The 20,154-nt window shown below is 40.3% G+C and overlaps 2 protein-coding genes across 3 annotated transcripts in view; one reads left to right on the top strand and one right to left on the bottom strand.

Moving 5' to 3' along the window:
• CA12 (carbonic anhydrase 12) overlaps positions 1–2,745 on the top strand; it is a gene marked incomplete at its 5' end in the record, with an annotated part of 53,005 nt that extends 50,260 nt beyond the window's left edge. The window contains 1 exon segment of the mRNA XM_080807699.1: positions 185–2,745. Coding sequence (XP_080663825.1) covers positions 185–254 — 70 coding nt within the window. The 3' untranslated portion in view covers positions 255–2,745.
• The window catches only part of APH1B (aph-1 homolog B, gamma-secretase subunit), a 65,809-nt gene that overhangs the window by 6,778 nt on the left and 38,877 nt on the right, over positions 1–20,154 (bottom strand). The window contains exon 7 of one of the 2 annotated variants that reach the window (XM_080807701.1): positions 17,423–18,625. The exons of the other annotated variant lie outside the window; for it this stretch is intronic. The gene's annotated coding sequence lies outside the window, so the exon portion shown is untranslated. Of the gene's footprint in view, positions 1–17,422; positions 18,626–20,154 lie in introns of those variants that run through there. 2 annotated transcript variants of the gene reach the window in all.

Raw genomic sequence — 20,154 nt, 5'->3', positions numbered from 1 at the left:
GAGAACAGTTGGAAAATGACCAGGTTCCCTTTCGGTTAATATTTTATTTTGGGGGCATTCCTCCCAAGACCAACAGAACAGGCGAAAAGTCCTCATGAGAGGAATATGACCCCATACCTAAGTCTGGCTGCTCTCTGCTTATCTCTCCTCTTTAACTGAGACTCGTGTGTTCTTGTTCCAGTAGCAAAAAAAGTGACAACAAAGGAGTCATTTACAAACCAGCCATCAAGAAGGAGACTGAAGCCCATGCCTGAGGCCCCAGGCACATCCAAGGAACTCCCAGGCACATCCAAGGAAGAACTTTGCTTTGGACACTACACACTGTGGCTCCCTAAACATTTGAAATACCTAAGGGTTCTCTGAAGCCCAACCCACAAATGCCCCAGACCCATGCGGGTCCTCTAGGTGGGTGCCCTGCCATCCTGATGCCATGGCCACAGCACGATCTGTGGATGGGAAGAACTGGCTAAAGAGGCAGGAGCTCTGAGCTGTCTGCTTCATCTGTGTGAGACCATTAAGTTGTCTAGATTCTGGGGGGCACAAACCAAGTCACCCACTGGGGCTGTGATTGGTCAGAAAACACTTTCATCCAGGGATTCACTTGAGTGTGGTTTCAAGGATCTTGGAAATTCTGCTTGTCCAAGCTTTCAGACCAGAATGTGCACTCTTTGCTTAGATTTTGCTTTTGAGACTCAGTTTCTTTCCTCAGGGAAGGGGTTGTTGTCTTCCTCTGATTCCTTCTGCTATGACAAAACTTTTGGTCTGACCTTACAATTGGGAGGAAGAATGATACAGGAGGGTTCAAGGTATCAGAGACAAAAAGAAAACAAAAGATATTCTTTGAAATACAATAGAGGCATATCCAAAGTCCTGTCCTTTGGATCAAAAGCACTGAATGGACCTGAGATAGAGAGACTGAGAAGACACATAAGGTCTGGAGGAACTCACTTTGGAGTCAGAACTGGAGTCAGAAGTTGTCTGTCAAGTCGCAAGCGTGAGGACGACAGAATACTAAGCCCAAGCCCAACCTCCCATCAGCAGCGCAATTATGCTTTGTACTTTACAGACTTGATAGATGATCAGGCTATTCCTTGAAAAGTGTTGTTGATTTCTCTCTCCTAGAGTAGACATGAGTTCTGAGATGACTCAAACCGCTTTTGAATCTAGAGGAAATAGGCAGAAGCATAATGACTGAAGAGCTTTGTCTCCTGCCCAGATTTCATTTCGGCCACTTCTGTGGTGTCCCTACTGCCCATGTGTAATTGGGACATCCCTACTTTCCTGACTTGGAGGATGCTGAGTCACGGATTGGTTGAAATCTGTTTCAAGCTATGAAAGCAGGAAGTTATCTGTGCAGGGTGGGGGCATCATGGTATTTAGGGACATTTAATAACGGAATGTTACAAAGATACTTCATGGTCTTTTACCTGAGTCACAGTTTCTAAGAAGACTTAACTCTTTCATCGATGCAAGGGCCCCATGAAGACCAGTTAGTTCCATGACTGAGAAGGAGCCTCCACTACCAACTTCCAAACTCTTATGGCCGGCACTTTGTAGTTCACAGAGAACTTTCTGATTCCTGGTCTCATTTTGACAGCACGGAATGTCCTATCAAAGCACAAGTTTCTTTATAACATCTTTTTCCTTCTACTCCTCCCTCTCACTCTGAGAACAGTTTTCTCCCTTCTCTACCATCATGACTTTTTGTAGCAGTGGCAAGCCCCATGGCTTTGTAGTGAGTTTGCTAAACCGAGTTACAGAAGACCTAATGAACACTCAAGACGTGTGTGTGCACGAGATCTTTGACAGCCTGGGAGTCTGGGTGGCATCCTCACCTTGCCTTTAGCATGGCTGATGCTGACCAAATGACAGCAGGGAGAAGCCTCATGACAGAGCGACATGAATTAGATGATGCTTCCTTGGACTTGGCCCAAAGTTGCCCATCAGAAACCAACATAAATCACTTCAGAGCCCTGGGACTATCTACCTTTTATGGGCAATCCTTGCAAGAGAACAAAGAGATCATTGTACCTGACACTATGGCTATTCATAAGAAGGGAGACTGACTAGGCCATGAAAACAGTGGCATTTTCTCCTGCCCTGTGGCTGAGATAAAGCAAAAAGCAGGGAGGCAGACAGAAGGCTCCAAGAATCAACAGGGCTCCTGGGGACCAAGCTTAGGACATGGGGAGCTTTTCCTCAGCTTCTCACTCATTCCACTGACACCAGTCACCACTGAAGGAAACCAGCACTGTGGTGTGTGAATTTCCTGTCTCACTCGAATCCCCTGGAGGGCCCAGGTGCTGTGCTGGGTGCACTACAGGTAGAGATCACAAAGACAAGGCCTGTGTGGGAAAAGGACAGGGAAGGCTCTGGTATCTTTGTTTCTTACTAATGGGACAGCTTGAGTCTCTTTGTTCTGTTTCTTTAGGATCATTTGATAAAAATAGTAAAACTTACACCTATTTCCTTAATAGATATCCTAGGATTTTGCTGCATTGACTATTAATCCCATTTCAAGTTCAGACCTTTAGTTCTTCTCCCCTTCACTAAACTCTCTGAAGGCCTCCTGAGCACCACTGGGAAGCACTGGGGTCTGCAGCAGTCCTCTGTCCCTGTGCCTTGGATGGACCACAGGCCACTGTGATGATGGTCTCTTTAGCACTTCTATATTTATTGTAAGAATGATTGTAATGAAGACATAAACTGTAAATATGAGAAATTATAAATAAAATGTTTTTCACAACAGACTGTTTTTTTGGGAGGTGAGGTTAAAGCATTGTTGGCAAAGCACTTTGTAGTTCCTGGTCTATGGTGACAGGTAACTGATTAGAGCAAATAATATAACTTGTCTATAATGTCTTAGAACCTGGCTCCAAAGGAAAACACACTGATGTACTTAATCATTTTATTGAGGATGGAGGCCTATGGGGTATGCAGCCCTGGGGTCACATAAATGCTTAGTGAGCAGAGCTAAGAAGTCTAGAATAATCAGGGAAAGGCTCAGAGAGAAGGGGTTATCTAAGCTGGGCCTCAAAGAAGTCAGATTTGAACAGAAGGATAGAAGGAGGGAGGCATTTCTAACAAGGGGGCATGAATATAAAGAATGGGTCTTATGTCTCTCTACTTCACTAGGTATTGCATTTAGTAGGTTGAAGCCTCTTCTGGTTGCCTGTTACCTACTTTGGATTTTTTTTTCCCCAAAACCTGCTACCATCTTCCATAGAATTTTGTAAATCCAAATCCAGATTTCACCTTCTGGTTTGGTAAAAAAGGCAATCCTGTAGAGGTTATAAACAGGTACCATCATTGTTTGTTTATTTAGGAAAGCTTCCAATTTCAATTCAGTTGCCTAAGGATGGAAACAGATGAACTGTCCAAAGGTAATTTTGCTCCAGCAGATGATAAAGCAGTGGGCCCAGCTTCAGAACAGAAACATTATAAACCCTCCAGGTTCTGACAGTCTCTTCAGTGAGGACGCAGGTATTTTTCAGCTCACCCCATTTAGCATCCTTCAGAGGTGAAGACAGGTGGAGCAAGGCATCCCCAGAGTGCCTGTGCGACTCTCATTCCTTTACACCTGCTCCCATCCCACTGGGGCTGGGGCGGCAGGGAGTGAGTCTGGACTGAGCAACAGAAGTCATCTCCCTCTCCTCTCTCCATAGCCTTGCTCCCCATTCCTTGAACTCAAGATTCTTTGGGGTTGATGACCAGGGACATGTGATGGCAAGAGCCATGGATTGGCGGGGGAGACTCAAGTCCTTCTTCAGGTTGGCCATTACCTCCTCATGTGAATCAAGCTATATGGACAATCTAGAGCATACAGTTCAATAGGATATACGATAATACAATGCGAGACACGTGAAAATTTAAAGGTATGGTAGCCACACACCCCAAAAAGGAAAAAATAATAGTGACATCAATTTTAGTAATATTTTATAAAGCCCAGTAGATCCAAAATACTATAATTTCAACATGTAGTCAATATTTTGATATGAGATCGTTTCATTCCTTTTTCTGTAGTAAGTCTCTGAAACCTAGTGTGTATTTTACATTAACAGCACTGCTTGATTCAGATGCTAAATTTTCTTTGAAAATATTTGATCTGTATTTAGATTTCACAAAATTACAGTGGAAAAATCAGATTCACATGCCTGAGTGGCTCCAAACACACTTAAAAGTTTTCCAAAACCTGAAGCAATTATCAGCTTTTAAATTTAAATTGATTAAAGTAAAATAAATCAAATGTTCTCTCACTTTCATTAGACACAAGTGCTCAGTAGCCACATGTGGCCAGAAGCCAACACAGCCACTGTGCAGATATGGACCGCTAACCTCCTCCTTTGACATACCCTTTGGTAGGGTTAAACCTAGAGAACCTTCATGCAAAATCCACCTGAGAAGAAAGCTTTGGGGACTGAGAGATGGGGGTGAGAGAGAGAGGATGGGGGAATCCAGGCAGGTAGATATGGAGGCTGGAAGAAGAAAACGCAGACAGAAAATGAGGCCAAGGTGAACAGACCAGCAGACCTTAGGCACAGCTCCCCTTCTCTTTATACCTTTTCTTGTAGCTCTATGGGGGTTCCCTAGCCCTCCTTGCCCCGGCTATGTCTCTTGGCCATGTCCTGGGGTCCAGGTGCTCAGTAGTGACTCGACCGAGAGCATTCTGGTGCCTTTGCAGGAGCATGAGCTAAAGGCACGAGGATGCCTGGTTAACTTATTGGGGGACCTCGCTACAGGACCCTGGCCAAGTGCCAGGTTCTAACTGTCCCCCTAACACCTCCTTCCTGATATCCTCAGAGTCCAAACATTCCCGCTTTGTCTCCACTCTTCTGGAGCTAGGCAGCTGGAAGGGAGCAAATGCCTGAAACCTGAGTCTCTTGAACTGTCAGCTATGCTTAGTCCCTCAGTTTGGAAGGAGTTGCAAGTTGCCTTCCATCAGGGTGTGGGGAAAAGTTTTGAGACAAGAGGAAAGGAGACCTCTGCGGCTGCCAGCTGAGCTGCAGCGGGCACCTGGCATCCATTCCACACTACATACAGCCTGGCAGATGTGCATGAACTACTCTGGTCCTCTGGCTCAGACTCAACTATGACAGGGTAGGGGAGAAGGTGTGAGGCCCAGACAGTGCTAGAAAGGAGGGGCCCTATGCTCTGCCTGTGCCCTGTCATTTCAGAATGACTGGGCAGGGATAAGGACCTAAGTGCTTTGTGATACAGAATTATTCACCATAAAAACAAATTATTATGACCAGGTCAGCATAATGTTATGATTGCAGATCAATCAGGGATTCAGTAAGCCTCCCACTTGTATGTTCTAGACTGCACCTTCACTCCATTATCCCAAAACCCAGGGAAAGAGGAAACACTGCCTTTTTAAGTGGGATACCAAAGGCTCTTGCCTGGGGCTAAGTGAAGGTCACACACGCTGTAGCTCACTGATTCTCAGTGACAGGATGGGGTCTGCCCTTCGCAGCTCCAGTGACATGGAAATATCTTCATGTAATAGAATTTACCATGCTTATCTCAATCATGCCACCACCTTATGAAGCCCCCAAGGCTAAAGAGACACTCAAGGCATTGTGCCACTGATTTCTAGAAAGTCAACAACAACCTTCTGCCTCCAATCTGCCTGGTAATATTAAACCCTGGCCTCTGTTCAGAAGTTTGACTGAAGATTGTCAACTGCAAGTAGACAAAGGAGTCGGCTCTGCTCCTGGGATGTTATCCTCACCTCTTACTTCAGCAAACCAAATATGTCCCAAGGATACATTCATTGAACTTCTCTGTATTCCTAAGGCTGAACTGGGGAGCAGGAATAAATACACACATGCACATATTCTATAAATCCCTTTGTATAAAATTCTAAAAAGTGCAAAATAAGCTACAGTGATAGAAAGCATACTGGTGGTTGCCTAGGGATGAGGTGGTGGTGGAAGGTGGGGGTACCACAAATTGGCAAGGTCAGGTATATGTTCATTATCCTGTTTGTGGTGATGGTTTCCCCACATAGGTCAACATGGTTCAAATTTTACACCTTAAATACATATCATTTATCTTACAACAATTATCCCTCAATAAAACTGTAAAAAAAAAAAAAAGAAGAAGAAGAAAAAGAAGAAAAAGAAAACCTCCTATTACACAACCAAATGACAACTTGCCCTGTCCTGGCATTTCCATTGAGAGCTTATCCTCCTGATCCATCTAGAAGAAGTCTGCCAGAACTGGCACCTTCCCTGGGACCCACCCTGTGGGTGGGAGCCCAGGAAGGAGTGTGATGTCTATTCACGTGGCCAGCTATGATCTCTTGATACTGTAAGTCAAAGTCATTATTTCTGCTTGAGTACACTAGTTTCAAATATTAACTTTTAATTACCTGCAACGAAGACAACAAACACAGGGCTATGGGTTCAAGGACAGACTAAGACCTCTATAGGAACTCTGTGTCAGTAATGAGAGTCTACTCGCTTCTCTGCAAGAGGCAAAGACTCTTCTGGTGAGGCAGGTAACATAACCAGTTAGTTCATCTGCTGAAACTAGTTTCCCAAGCTACCTAGACATCCAACAACAGACCTCATGCATCTTAGTTTCTTTCCTTCCCAAACACCCAACAAATAACCACTTGAAAAGTTTTCCTTAATAAAGTACAATCTTTCCATGGAGAATAAGCATGGTCAGGAGCTTATCACTTCCTCTTAGTCACTGGGTGAAATCAGAATTAATCTTCTGTGATACTCTGATGTAGTAAGAAATATGTGTTTGGTATTTGCACCCAGTTCCTGGACAGAGCTCCCAAATGTTATTCATAATAAGCCCCTTTAAGCCATACCTAAGTTTATGCTAAAAGGTGATATTTGGAGGATAGGGGGCTGGATGCCACAGGGAACAGCCATGTGATTAGAGGGCTGGAACTTTCAGCCCTACACCCTGGCCTCCAGGAGAAGACTGGGAACTGAGGTCAATAGCCAATAACTTAATCAATCATGCCTATATAACAGGACCCCCATGGAAACCCTAAACAATGGGGTTTGGAGAGCTTCCAATAAATGGAGGTACTGAGAGGTTGATGCACCCAGAGAGGGCATGGAATCTCTGTGCCCCTTTCTCATACCTTGACCTATGTACCTCTTTAGCTGGCTGTTCATCTGTATTCTTTACAATATCCTGTATAATAAGCCAGTAAATATAAGTAAATGTTTCCCTGGGTTTTGTGAACTGTTCTAGCAAATCATCAGTCATGGGAACCCACAATTTATAGCTGGTTGGTCAGAAGTGGAGGTGACGACCTGGAACTTGCAATTGGTATCTGAAGTGGGGGTAGTCTTGTGGGATTGAGCCCTTAACTTGCGGGGTCTGTACTAACTTCGGGCAGTCAGTGCCAGAAATGAGTTAAATCTACTATGTGTAGAACACATAGTAGAACACATATCCACAGAGAACTGAATTACGTGGTGTGGAAAAGCTCACACAACTGGTGTCAGAACAGCATTTTCCTTTCTCTCTCTTCTATCATTCAAAGTAATTTCCAGTTGACCTCCTTTCTCATAACTCCTTATTCAAAAGCAAAAATTTAATGAATAACTACTGTCTGCTGAGCGCAGATTAAGTGATGGGGAGTCAAGCCTGATGCAGAGAGTCCCTATATTCCATGATAATTGGTATCACAATCTCGCTTGGGGAAGGAAGCAGAAACCACTAAGCACAGTATACAGAAGAGCAGCCGGCAAAGAATACTACATGCCTATCCACAGAAGAACGGCTAAACAAACTGTACATCCAAAAGATGGAATGCTTTTCATCAAGTAGCAGCAAATTACTGATATACAAAAATATGGATGAATCTCAGAAAATTATGTTGGATGAAACAAATCAGACACAAAAGAGTACATTTAGTGTTATTCCATTTATATAAAGTTCAAAACAAGGAAATTAATCTATGGTGACAGAAGCAGTTGCCTCTGTGGAAGGTGGGCTGGATTGACTAGAACGGAGCACAAGGGACCCAGCTGGAGAAAGGTGGCGTTCTGTATCTTGATAGGGTTGGCGGTTACGTATGTGTATCCATTTGTCAAAACTCATCCCATGGTATACTTTAAATCTGTCCATTTTATTGTATGTAAATTATTCCTTGATTTATAAACAAATATGCTAAAGGGTAATAGTGGACAAAGCGACTTGCTTTGAGTCTAATCAGGAACGATTTCACAAAGGGTAACATTTGAGCAGGACCTTGAAGGAGGAATAGGATGCTTTCTTTCTGGTTGGAACTAACAAAAGCAAGTATGTGGAGGTATGAAAGTCCACTGTGTGTCATAATAGAGATCTCAGGGATGTGCTTGAGAATGTCTGGAGAGGGAAGATAGGGAATGGTGGGAGGCAGGAAAAAGTGGCTGCGATCGGATTGTGAAAGGCCTTGAACGATGTGTACTTTCTAATAAGGACAACAGAAGTCATGGTGCCTAGAGTATAGTTTTATCTGATTATATAAACAATGTATGCTCATTAAAAAAATTAATATATATAGAGAGCCGAAAGTCCCCCATAATCCCAACTCCCAAAATAAGCATTGCTAACAATTCAGTTTCATCTTTCAGCCTTTATGTACCTGTGTGTATATTTTAATATTCATTTTTCATCAAATGGACCAATAGGATACATATTCTAAGTTCTACAAGGGCTAGGAACATGCCTACCTACTTTTACTCTCACATTCTCAGTATCTAGCACAGTGTCTGGCCTAAGAAATATTTGGTGAATGAAAGAATGATCTTGCTTTTGTTTTCTAACGTGTTCCAAACATCCTAATTCTTTTTTTTTTTTTTTAAAGATTTTATTTATTTGTCAGAGAGAGTGAGTTCACACAAGCAGGGAGAGGGGCAGGCAGAGGGAGAAGAAAGCTCTCTGCTAAGCAAGGAACCCGATATGGGACTCAATTCCAGGACCCCAGGATCATGACCTGAGCTGAAGGCAGACGCTTAACCAACTGAGCCACCCAGGCATCCTCATCCTCATTCTTTTTAATGGCTGTAAAGTATTCTGCTCTTCAAGGTCTATCATGTCCTGACAGACATTGTTGAAAATTTCTTACCCTTACAATACTACTGCAAGATGCTGTTGCACTTGAATATATTTCAATAGGATAAATTCCTGGAAAAGAAATTCCTGGTTCAAAATATACATATCTCAAAATGTTGTAGATATAATGAATTATGCTAAATCTCCACCCAAAGGGCTGTACTAATTTGCTTTCTCACAACATGTTGCTTCTACCATATGTTCAACAATCCTTGATAATATCGATATTTTTCATCTTTGACAATCTGATGATTTAAAAATTATTTGCTTGTTTTGTATTTCTTTTATTAATAATTTAGCATTTTATCTTATATTTATTGGCTATTACATTTTATCTGTGAATTATCTATTTATGTCCATGTATCACTTCACTAAATCATCTTTTTTCATTTATAGAAGTTTCTTACATATTATAGGTGGCAACTCTTTGTAATATAAGCCAAAAATATTTCTCCCAGTCCTCTTTGTTTAGGGTATTTTTTGCTGTTTTGAATTTTATGCAGTCAAATCTGTCCATTTTTTTCCCTTTGTGATTTATAATGAAGTGCTCAGAAATACTCTATCCACCTTAAGATTATGAAACTACAGTTGACCCCCGAGCAACACAAGTTTGAACTGGGCTGGTCCACTTATAGGCAGACTTTTTTCAGTAAGCATATTGAAAAAGTTTTGAGGACTTGCAACAATTTGAAAAAACTTGTAGACAAACTGCATAGATGAGAACTATCAAAAAAATTAAGAAAATGTTGGGTGTGTCATGCATAAAATAGATATAGATGCTAGTCTACTTTATCATTTACTTCCATAAAACATATACACATCTATTGTAAAAAGTTAAAATTTATCACAATTTATGCAGAGATTGTACATGGCACCATTCAGTCAAGAGAAAGGTAAACAAATAAAGATGCAGTATTAAACCTTCACTGCATGAAATTTACTGCAGTACATATTGTACTACCAACTACCATAATAATTTCACAGCCACCTCCTGCTGCTATTTAGGTGAACTGAAGTGTGGCAAGTATCCGCTTAAAATGCTGTGTGATGGTAATCATCACCGCACGACCAATTCACCTCTCCAGTAAACTTGTATCCAGTAAACTTGCATCTCACAGTAAAAGGTGAGCTCTCCTGTTCTCACATATTTTCCATTATGCTCAGTGCAATACTATATACTTTGAATAACACTAGGGGACCCTTACGGAGTGCCACTAGTGATGCTGGAAGTGCTCCCAAGAAACAGAAAAAAGTCATGACATTACGAGGAAAAATTGCATTGCTCAATATGTACCATAGTTTGAGATTGCAGCTGTGGTTGCCTGCCATTTCAAGGTAAATTAATCCAGTTAAGGACCATTGTGGGGGCGGGAATTCACAAAGCTGTCACTGTGGCTATGCTAGCAGGTGCAAAATCCTTGCAGTTTTTTGCAAAATACCTTTATTTTGTATTGAAAATGCAGCTTTTATGTGAGCGCAGCATTGCTATACGAAAGACATTCCTATAGATTCTAAAATGATTTGAGAAAAAGCAGTCATTATATGATAACTCAGAGCAAAACGAAGGTGAAGGATCTAAAGGCTGGAGAATTTAATGCCAGCAAAGAGAGGCTTGATAATTTTAGGAAGAGGTTTGGCTGAAAAAGTGTCAAGATAACAAGAGAAGCAACAGATGAGCTCCCACTCACCATTAAGAAAATCACTATTGAGAAAGAATACTTGCCTGAACGGGTTTGTAATGCAGACAAAAGTGCCCGATCCTAGAAAAAAAAAGCCCCAAAGGACATTTCTTTCTTTCTTTTTTTAAGATTTTATTTATTTATTTGAGAGAGAGAGAGGGCAAGCACAAGGGGGGTTGGGCAGAGGGAGAGGGGAAAGCAGACTCCCCGCTGGGCAGGGAGCCCAACATGGGACTGGATTGCAGGACCCAGAGATCATGACCTGAGCCGAAGGGAGCTGCTTGACTGACTGAGCCACCCAGGCGTGCCCCCAAAGACATTCCTTAATAAAGAATTGAGCACCAGGACTTAAGGCAAAAAGTAATAGGTTAACTACTGTTTTGTCCAAATGCAATCAGGTTTATGGATCAGGACAGTCCTTATCTATAATGCTTCTCAGCCCCAAGCTTTGAAAGGAAAAGATAAATACCAGCTGCCAGTCGCTTGGTTGTATAAGAAGGCTTGGACAATGAGAACTCTTTTTCTGGATTGGTTCCATCAATGCCTCTGAAGTCAGAAAGTACCTTGCCAGTGATTGCCTTTTTTCTTTTTTTTTAAAGTTTGTTTGTTTGTTTATTTATTTTCGGTAATCTCTAGACCCAACATGGAGCTTGAATTTATGACCCCAAGATAGAGATTTGTATGTTCTTCCGACTGAGCCAGCCAGGTGCCCCAGTAAGTGACTGCCTTTTAAAGTTCTTTTTTTGGGGTGGGGGGGAATGGGAGGGACAGAGGGAGAGAGAGAATTTTAAGCAGGCTCCATGCCCAACACAGAGCCTGATGAGGGGCTCAATCTCAAGACCCTGAGATCATGACCTGAGCCAAAATCAAGAGTCAGACACTTAACTGACCAAGCCATCCAGGTGCCCCTAAAGTTCTTTTGATAGTGGACAATTTTTCCGGCCACCCAGAACCCCATGAGTTCAACACAGAAGGTGTCAAAGTGGATTACTTACCCCCAAACACAAACAACATCTCTAATTCAGTCTCTAGATCAGGGGGTCATAAAACCTTTAAGGCTCGTGACACATGGTATCTTATGGAAAGTACCGTCAACACTGTAGAAAAAAGCCCTGACAGGGAAAACATCATGAAAGTCTGGAAGGATCATACCATCAAAGATGCCATCATTGTTTAGGAAAAGCCATGCAAGCACCAAGCCAGAAACAATAAATTCCTCCTAGAGAAAACTGCCCAGATGTTGTGCATGACTTCACAGGATTTATGACAGAACCAATCAAGGAAATCATGAAGGAGGTTGTGGATATGGCAATAAAGGTGAGAGTTTCAAGATATGGATCTTGAAGAAACTCAGGAGCTCATACACATCACATCAGAGGAATGAACGGAAGATGACTTGACGGAGATGAGTGCCAGACAATGAGGAAGGAGACATGGAAGAAGTAGTGCCAGAAAACAAGTTGATGTTAGACAATCTGGCAAAAGGGTTCTGATTATTCAAGATTGCTTTGACTTCTACAACACGGACCCTTCTATGATTCAGGCACTGAAACTAAAGCAAATGGTGAAAGAAGAATTGGTACCATATAGAAACATTTTTAGAGAAATGGAAAAAAAATTCAGACAGAACTTATGATGTATTTGCATAAAGTGCCACCAAGTGTGTCTGCCTCTCCTGCCTCCTTCATGTCTTCCCCCTCTGCCACCCCAGATACAGCAAGACCAACCCTTCCTCTTCCTTCTCCTCCTCAGCCCACTCAGTGTGAAGATGATGAGGATGAAGACCTTTATGATGATTCACTTCCACTTAATAAATAGTACTAATCATCATGCCTTACAGTCGATAAACTTTTCTGTTGCGTATGTGTCTTCATATGAAAACCTAATAAACGCAGGACAAGAACTGTATGAGACACTTCCGTGTCACCATTGCCAGCATCACTCGGGTTCATCACATAGAACATCGCCTATGGGGGCGCCTGGGTGGCTCAGTTGGTTGAGCGGCTGCCTTCGGCTCAGGTCATGATCCCAGCGTCCTGGGATCGAGTCCCACATCGGGCTCCTTGCTTGGCGGGGAGCCTGCTTCTCCCTCTGCCTCTGCCTACCACTCTGTCTGCCTATGCTCGCTCGCGCTCTCTAACAAATAAATAAATTAAAAAAAAAAAAAAAGAACATCGCCTATGAAACTGGGAGGCAGTAGACAGTCCATCCTCACAAAGGCATAAGGTGAGTGATAGTTAATATAAAATTAACAATGTTTTAGTTCCCTTTTTTAGAACTTGGCTTTCAAGAATTAAAGTATGCCTCTCATAATTGCAGCAACTGCACATCAGCCTATCATCACAAATGGCTTTTTTAAAAAATGTAACAATGTTTCCAATACTGTATTATGAATAGGACTATAATACTATATGTCATAAAAATTTTACAACAGTTCATTCATTAGTGTGTAGGCTAAGCTGCCATGAAGCAATCTTATTGCTGCTTCTTCATTATCAAGGAATTGTTACTCATTATCCGTGAGTTGTTATACCTTAAATACAAATTTCTTTTTCACATTATCTTTTCAGTTTTGATGTCTAGTGTTAGTAATACATATAACATCTACAGTGTTTTGTATACGAGAATATTGATGTAGGTACTGACAAGACTATTCATCTTGTAAACTCACAATATAAACTTAGCGTTAATAAATATAGTACAGTACTATAAGTGTATTTTCTCTTATGATTTTTTTGAAGATTTTTTTTTTTTTTTAAATTTGAGAGAGAGAGCTCGAGTCAGGGAGGAGGCGCAAGAGGGAGAAGGAGAAGCAGACTCCCCACTGAGCAGGGAGCCTGATGAGAGGCTCAATCCCAGGCCCCCAAGATCATGATCTGAGTGAAAGACAGATGGTTAACCAACTAAGCCACCCAAGGCATCTCTCTTATGATTTTTTAAATAACATTTTCTTTAGCTTACTTTAAGAAAACAGTATGTGATACATATAACATATAAAATATGTGATAATCATCTATTTATATCAGTAAGGCTTCCAGTCAACAGGAGGCGAGTGGTAGTTGAGTTTTTAGAGAATCAAAAGTTATGCATAGGGGGCACCTGGGTGGCTCGGTGGGTTAAGCCTCTGCCTTCGGCTCGGGTCGTGATCCCAGGGTCCTGGGATCGAGCCCCACATCGGGCTCTCTGCTCAGCAGGGAGCCTGCTTCTCCCTTCCTATCTGCCTGCCTCTCTGCCTACTTGTGATTTCTCTGTCAAATAAAAAAAAATTAAATAATTAAAAAAAAAAGTTATGGATAGATTTTCAACTACATGCGGAGTGGATGGGAGGGTCAACAGCTCTAATTCCTGCATTGTTTAAGATTGACTATACTCTAATTTTTTTTTTAGTTATTTTATAGTTTTTAGTTATTTTATAGTTTCACTGCATTTGAATTTTTAATCTTTACATTTTGTTTTATAGTAAAAATATAATCAAATAAAACATCAAATAGCCCATTTATTGAAAAACTGATTCTTCTTCTGTTAATTTGGAATGCCAATTATGTTATATACTGGATTTTCATATATATATGAGCCTGCTCTGGAATCTTCTATCCACTTCCATTATTGTAGACTTATGGTATATTTTGGTATCTATTAGGATAAACAGATTAAGATTTTAAATGTGCTTTATTCTCTGAAAGTAGCATTGTTATCAATACATCTAGACTAGGTAAATTACAAACAAGACTAAGTTTATTTATCATGTTAAAAAGTTTAAATATTGATATACTGAGTGTTCTTTCAGAGTGTGTTAAACAGACATTTAATACAGAGAATTGCCTTTTCTTTCATGACAGTTCAGTTATTACAGAATAAAACGTTTTGTGTAGAATACTGATTCTATATTAATTGCTTATAAGCGCATTGGCAATAAACGTGTACAAATTGCAATTCTTTTTTCCCCCCATGTTTGCCTTGGTTTTATTTGAGTGTATTTTATATCTGTGGACTCTAGTTAAGAACAATTTTGGGTTTATAATTTGAATGTCTGTTTAATCACATTTCACAATAATTCATTTTTTTATTTTCAAAAGTATTGATCTGTGATGGATTAGAAAGTTGTTTTCCTTAAATGGCCCCTCACTACAGAGTTTGAGAAGCAAACTGGTTCTAGAGAACCAACCAATTTCAATTTCCGATTGTTTGCTGCTATAGAGAAACATGATTAATTTTTGATCAAAAATTGAGCCTTCTATTTCATAACCCTGCTAAATTCACTAAGTAGTTTCAGTCACCTTTTCATAGCTTCCTTAGGACTTTCTACAGCAATTAATTTATATTATCTGAAAATAGAGAATTTTATTTCTTCCTTTCCAATCTGATGGCTTATTTCCTTTTCTTTTCTTTTTGTACAGGCTAGGACCTCCAGTACAATGTTGAATCAAAGTGGGGAGAGTGGACATCCTTGTCTTGTTTCCAATCTTAGTGGAGAAAGCATTCAGTCTTTTATCACTAGGTATGGCCTTAGATATAGGTTTTCATTTCATTAGGGAAATTTCTTTCTAGTCCTAGCTTGCCAAGAGTTGTTGTCGTTTAATAAAAAAAAATTAGAGGTTAGATTTTGTCAGGAGCTTTTTTTCTATCTATTGATATAATCATGTTTGTTTTAGTCTGTTGTTATGGTGAACTCATGATATTTATATGTTAAACTAATCTTATATTATGGGGATAAACTCCATTTGGTCACATGTATTACTGAACTCAATTTCCTAAAATATTGTTGAAGATTTTTACACGTATATACATGAGAGATACTGGTCTGTAGTTTTGTTTTTATTTTTATTTTCATTTATAATAAAATACCTTTGCCTGATTTTGTTACCAAGTAATATTTGGTAACACTCATAGAATGAATTGAAAAGTGTACCATCTCTTCTATTTTCTAGAATAGTTTGTGTAGAATTGGTATTGTTTCTTTCTCTTTGGTAGAATTCTCTGATGAAGGCTTCTAGGAATTTCCCTCATGAAACTACAAATTCAATTTCTTTGATAGATACAGGGGATTTCTAGTTTAGCTCCCACATGTAAAGAGCTCAGAAGCTGTCACTCCCATCCTTACAAGAAAACACTAAACAAAATAAAAATCAATAATGTCTTGTACCTGTTAGAGAACTGAGTCCTCAGGACAAGCCATAACCCTGAAATCTGGAGACATAAGTGAATCTAGAGTCACAACTGAAATTTGGTTGCCTAGAGCAGAAGCCACTAGAGCCATAAATTGGTAGGGACACTTAAATGTTAATTTTGACAAGCTGCTGGAGTCTGATTGTGGAATAGCATAACAGTCAGAAATTCCCAAGACTAGCACACAGTCTCAGGAGGCTCACATTTTTGTGGGTTTTACCTCCAACACTACCAGAATCTCATAGTCAAACTTCCATGGCTCTGGCAGGGTAAGGGTAAGAGCAATCATTGTAAAATATGTCCCGTGTTCTCCATAACAAAGACCTACTGTCCAGAGAAAAAGACCTTCTAAGAGCCTTAGCCTATCTAGGGGAAAGGGCATTTCTCCTACTCCAGCCTTCTTCGTCTTTCCTGTCTTTTCTGTGGGGGTAAAAAGCCAAGAGACATTTAGTCTAAGGATGCAAGCCCACTAAAAAAATTGATAATTTTTTTTAAGAGATAGAGAAAGAGAGAAAATCCCAAGCAGGCCCCATGCTCAGCGAGGAGCCCATTGTGGGGCTTCATCTCAAAACACCAAGACCATGACCTGAGCTGAAATCAAAGAATCAGACATCCAAAGGACTAAGCCACTCAGGTGCTCCTAGGAAACTGAAATTAATCTTAAGATTATAGGACACATACTTTCTCTTACATCTTACTGCCACACCAACAGATTTCCAATATAATAACCAGGGATTATAGCTGAAAGACCTGTAAGACACAGACTTTCTTTGATGAAGAGCATATAGGGAAGCCCAAAGTCCAGGTGGCAGACAAAACAAGGCCATTAGAGGAATCTGAAGCGTCTGGTACTGAAAGCTGCAACAAACATTAAATACAGTCCAACTCTTGCCCAGATTAACATAAAACTTATACTAAAAACCTATTTCAGTTCTTGTTACTCAATATATGATGCTCAGCTTCTAATAAATAATTACAAGGCATGTTAATAAGAAAAAACATGCCTTACTGAGTATCTGAATATCTGAAGGATATTTAGGTTTTCAATTTCTTCTTTTTTTTTTTTTAAGATTTTATTTATTTGACACACACAGAGAGAGATCACAAGTAGGCAGAGAGAGAGGGGGAAGCAGACTCTCTGCCGAGCAGAGAGCCTGATGCGGGGATTGATCCCAGGACCTTGAGATCATGACCTGAGCCAAAAGCAGAGGCTTAACTCACTGAGCCACCCAGGCGCCCCTTCAATTTCTTCTTGAGTGAGCTTTTTTTTTTTTTTTTAAGTGATATGTCCATTTCATCTAAGTTTTAAATTTATTGGCATTAAGTTGTTTATAATATTCCATTTTTATTTAATAAATGTAGAATCTGTAATGCTAGTCATAATTTATGTGTTCTTTTTTCCCTTACCAATCTGGCCAGAGCTTTATCAATTTTATTAATTTTCTCAGAGAACCAGATTTTTGTTTTATTGAAATTCTCCATTGTTTTTTTGCTTTTTGGTTTTTGCTCTTCTCTTCGTTACTTCCTTTCTTTTACTTATTTTTAGCTTTAGTTTGTTTTTTTTTTCTAATGTCTTAATGAGAAGCTTACATCATTGATTTTAAATATTTTGATGTATCTAATATAAACATTTAATGCTAAAAATTTCACTCTACTCCTTCTTCAGGTACTTTGCTTTGGCAACTATCCCCCCATCTCCTGCATCATCAATTTTTCCCTTTCCACTGAGTGATTCTCATCTTTATACAAACATGCTGTTATAATGATGTATTACTTGGGAGCTAGGGAGAAAAACACTTCTGTTTCCCCCTCATCCTCCTCAGGCTATCATCCCATTCCCCTACCGTATTTATAATGGTTCTCTGTACTTGATATGCTATGTCTATGTCCTTATAATCCACTCCATTTAGGTGTTCACCCCTACACTGAAATTCTACTTCTCCATATGTAATGATCAATTCTTACTCCTCATCGTACTCATTATCAACAGCATTTGGCATCCTTTCCCCTCTCAGGCCACCACACTCTCCTGATATTCCTTCGTTCCTCAGTGGCAACTCCACTTCCCCATTCCAACCTCTCAATTGGAGAGCCCCAGTGTTCAGTCCTCAGTCCCAACTTTTCCTCTGGATCTACATCCATTACCCAGGGGCGTTTCATCTACTGCTAAAATTTCAGGTATCATGCACTCCAGCTAGTCTATAGTATTTCATAATTGGTAACATATTAGGTAATATTTATGTATTTTAATCCAGGCAGTCAGATTATATGTTCCCAGAGGATAAAGACCTCTACCATCTCATTCTTTTCCATCCTTTTAAAGTATCTAATGCAGTGTTCTGTGCATGGTAGGCCCTGATTAAACACTACAAACCCCATCTCTGATTCTGCTCAAACACTGAAAAATGAATGGTTTCATCACTAGGTAGAAGAAGGATTTATAGCGATCCACACTTACACAACAAGTACCTCCTATTACTGAGTCTTAAAGCCAGGACTTGCTCAGGGCTCATCAACTATTATGGTCACCTTAGAAGGTCTCAAATCCTTAAAAATTCTTCTGCTGAGACTGAATCCATAAGCCAGTTGAGTGTTTGAGTGGTTCATCTATTCAGCATTTTCAATGAGGTGAGGATAAAATATATACTTCTTTCCACTGGAGGTTTCTCATGTGTTGAGGCTGGACACGGGGGAAGTCCTTGTTCCAACTAAATACCAAACAAACAATTAAACTAGAGCCACAGTTTCAGTGGGGAAGAGCCAAAGAAGTTGTACACAAATCTGGCCTGTTACCTAAGAAATACACAACTCTTCCACTGGCTTACAAGTGAGGACTAAAAAGCTCTTGGTCCCTGAGGATATTTCATCTAATAACACAGTCAAGATAAATCTAGAGCAGCCTCATTTCAAACCAGAGTGAACAGGCATCACATGGTTTGAGTTTCAGGCCATAATAATTGTCTATACAACCTGTCTGATGGTGAAAGACAAGCTTAACCCCTTCACTGCACTGTCTACACACCAAGGGGAGAAAAAACAAAAGGATTCTATAGGTTGTTCAGGATCACTGGGTAAAAACTAAACTCTACTCTCCTTGTCAACCAACTGCCATCTCTAGCGACTATTATGTGATATTTTATAAATTCCCTGTTTTACAATTACTTAGAACAGATTTTTCAAGATGAGTTTCCAGGATCTTTGAGAATAATCTTCCACTTGGTTTGAGCCTCAAAGAACTTCTCTGCACTGTTTCTGAACACACAGAAATGAAATAGGCCTTATGAATTTTGAGGTAACAAAGATTTCTCTTTAAAAAATCTCAGGGCTGACCAGTCATAAACAACAGAATATGCAGTCAAGTTTTGTAGGAGACAAAAAGTGTAACAACAGATACTGAAGAATACACTGCTCCAAAGAAGAGGACACATGGGAGATGAGTAGTGCCAGACAACACTTTTATTGTTCACTGAAAAACACAGGTCTGGAAAGAGTCTATTGCATTGTGCACTGAATGCAAGGCCTGATATTACAAGTATATACGACACAACAGCATAACTTATATAAAACAATACATATTGTATACTTATATAAAATGATACATATAGTAGCCATCTCTCTAAACACTAGAATTTAATAGAAGTAACGCCTTTTATTATAGAAGAACTGTAAACACTGCAATCTTAAACAAAATGCTCTAAGCAAAGCACTTTAAAATTGTTTTGTTGTGATATCTACTTTTTCCACCTGGAGTTAGGACCCTGTAGGACTCCAGAAAAAGTTAAAAGTTAACTAATGAGAGCTAGCACTTTCAAAAGAAGTCTTCCCAGGGAGCCGGGGGCTGCTGCCTAAGACAGGCCGCTACCACCCGGGCCTCCCTGGAGCCCTCAGGCCCACAGTGACTGCTAACCCCTACCTCCGGGCTAGTCTGAGGTGATGCAAAGTAGGAGGAGTACACGTAGGAGGAAGCTCCTGTCACAACTACTTATCCTGCACCCAACTCTATGGACAAGAACACCTAATACTTTTTATGTGAATTTGCCAATCTCAGCAAACACTGAAATGTGCTTTAAGAAAAAAAATATATAACAACGAGAACAAAAGCCATTCTCTATGCAATCTGCGGTTACCATCGTTTCTTCCTTTCAGCCACATTTTCAATAGATGCTCTAAAACAGGCTGCTACTATTATATTATGAGCCAGGCAGGCCAGGATTGAGGTAACTAAACTTCTCCAGTT

The sequence above is a fragment of the Martes martes genome (assembly GCF_963455335.1).
Source record: "Martes martes genome assembly, chromosome: 7".
NCBI lineage: Eukaryota > Metazoa > Chordata > Mammalia > Carnivora > Mustelidae > Martes > Martes martes.
This window is presented reverse-complemented; position numbering and strand designations above follow the sequence as displayed.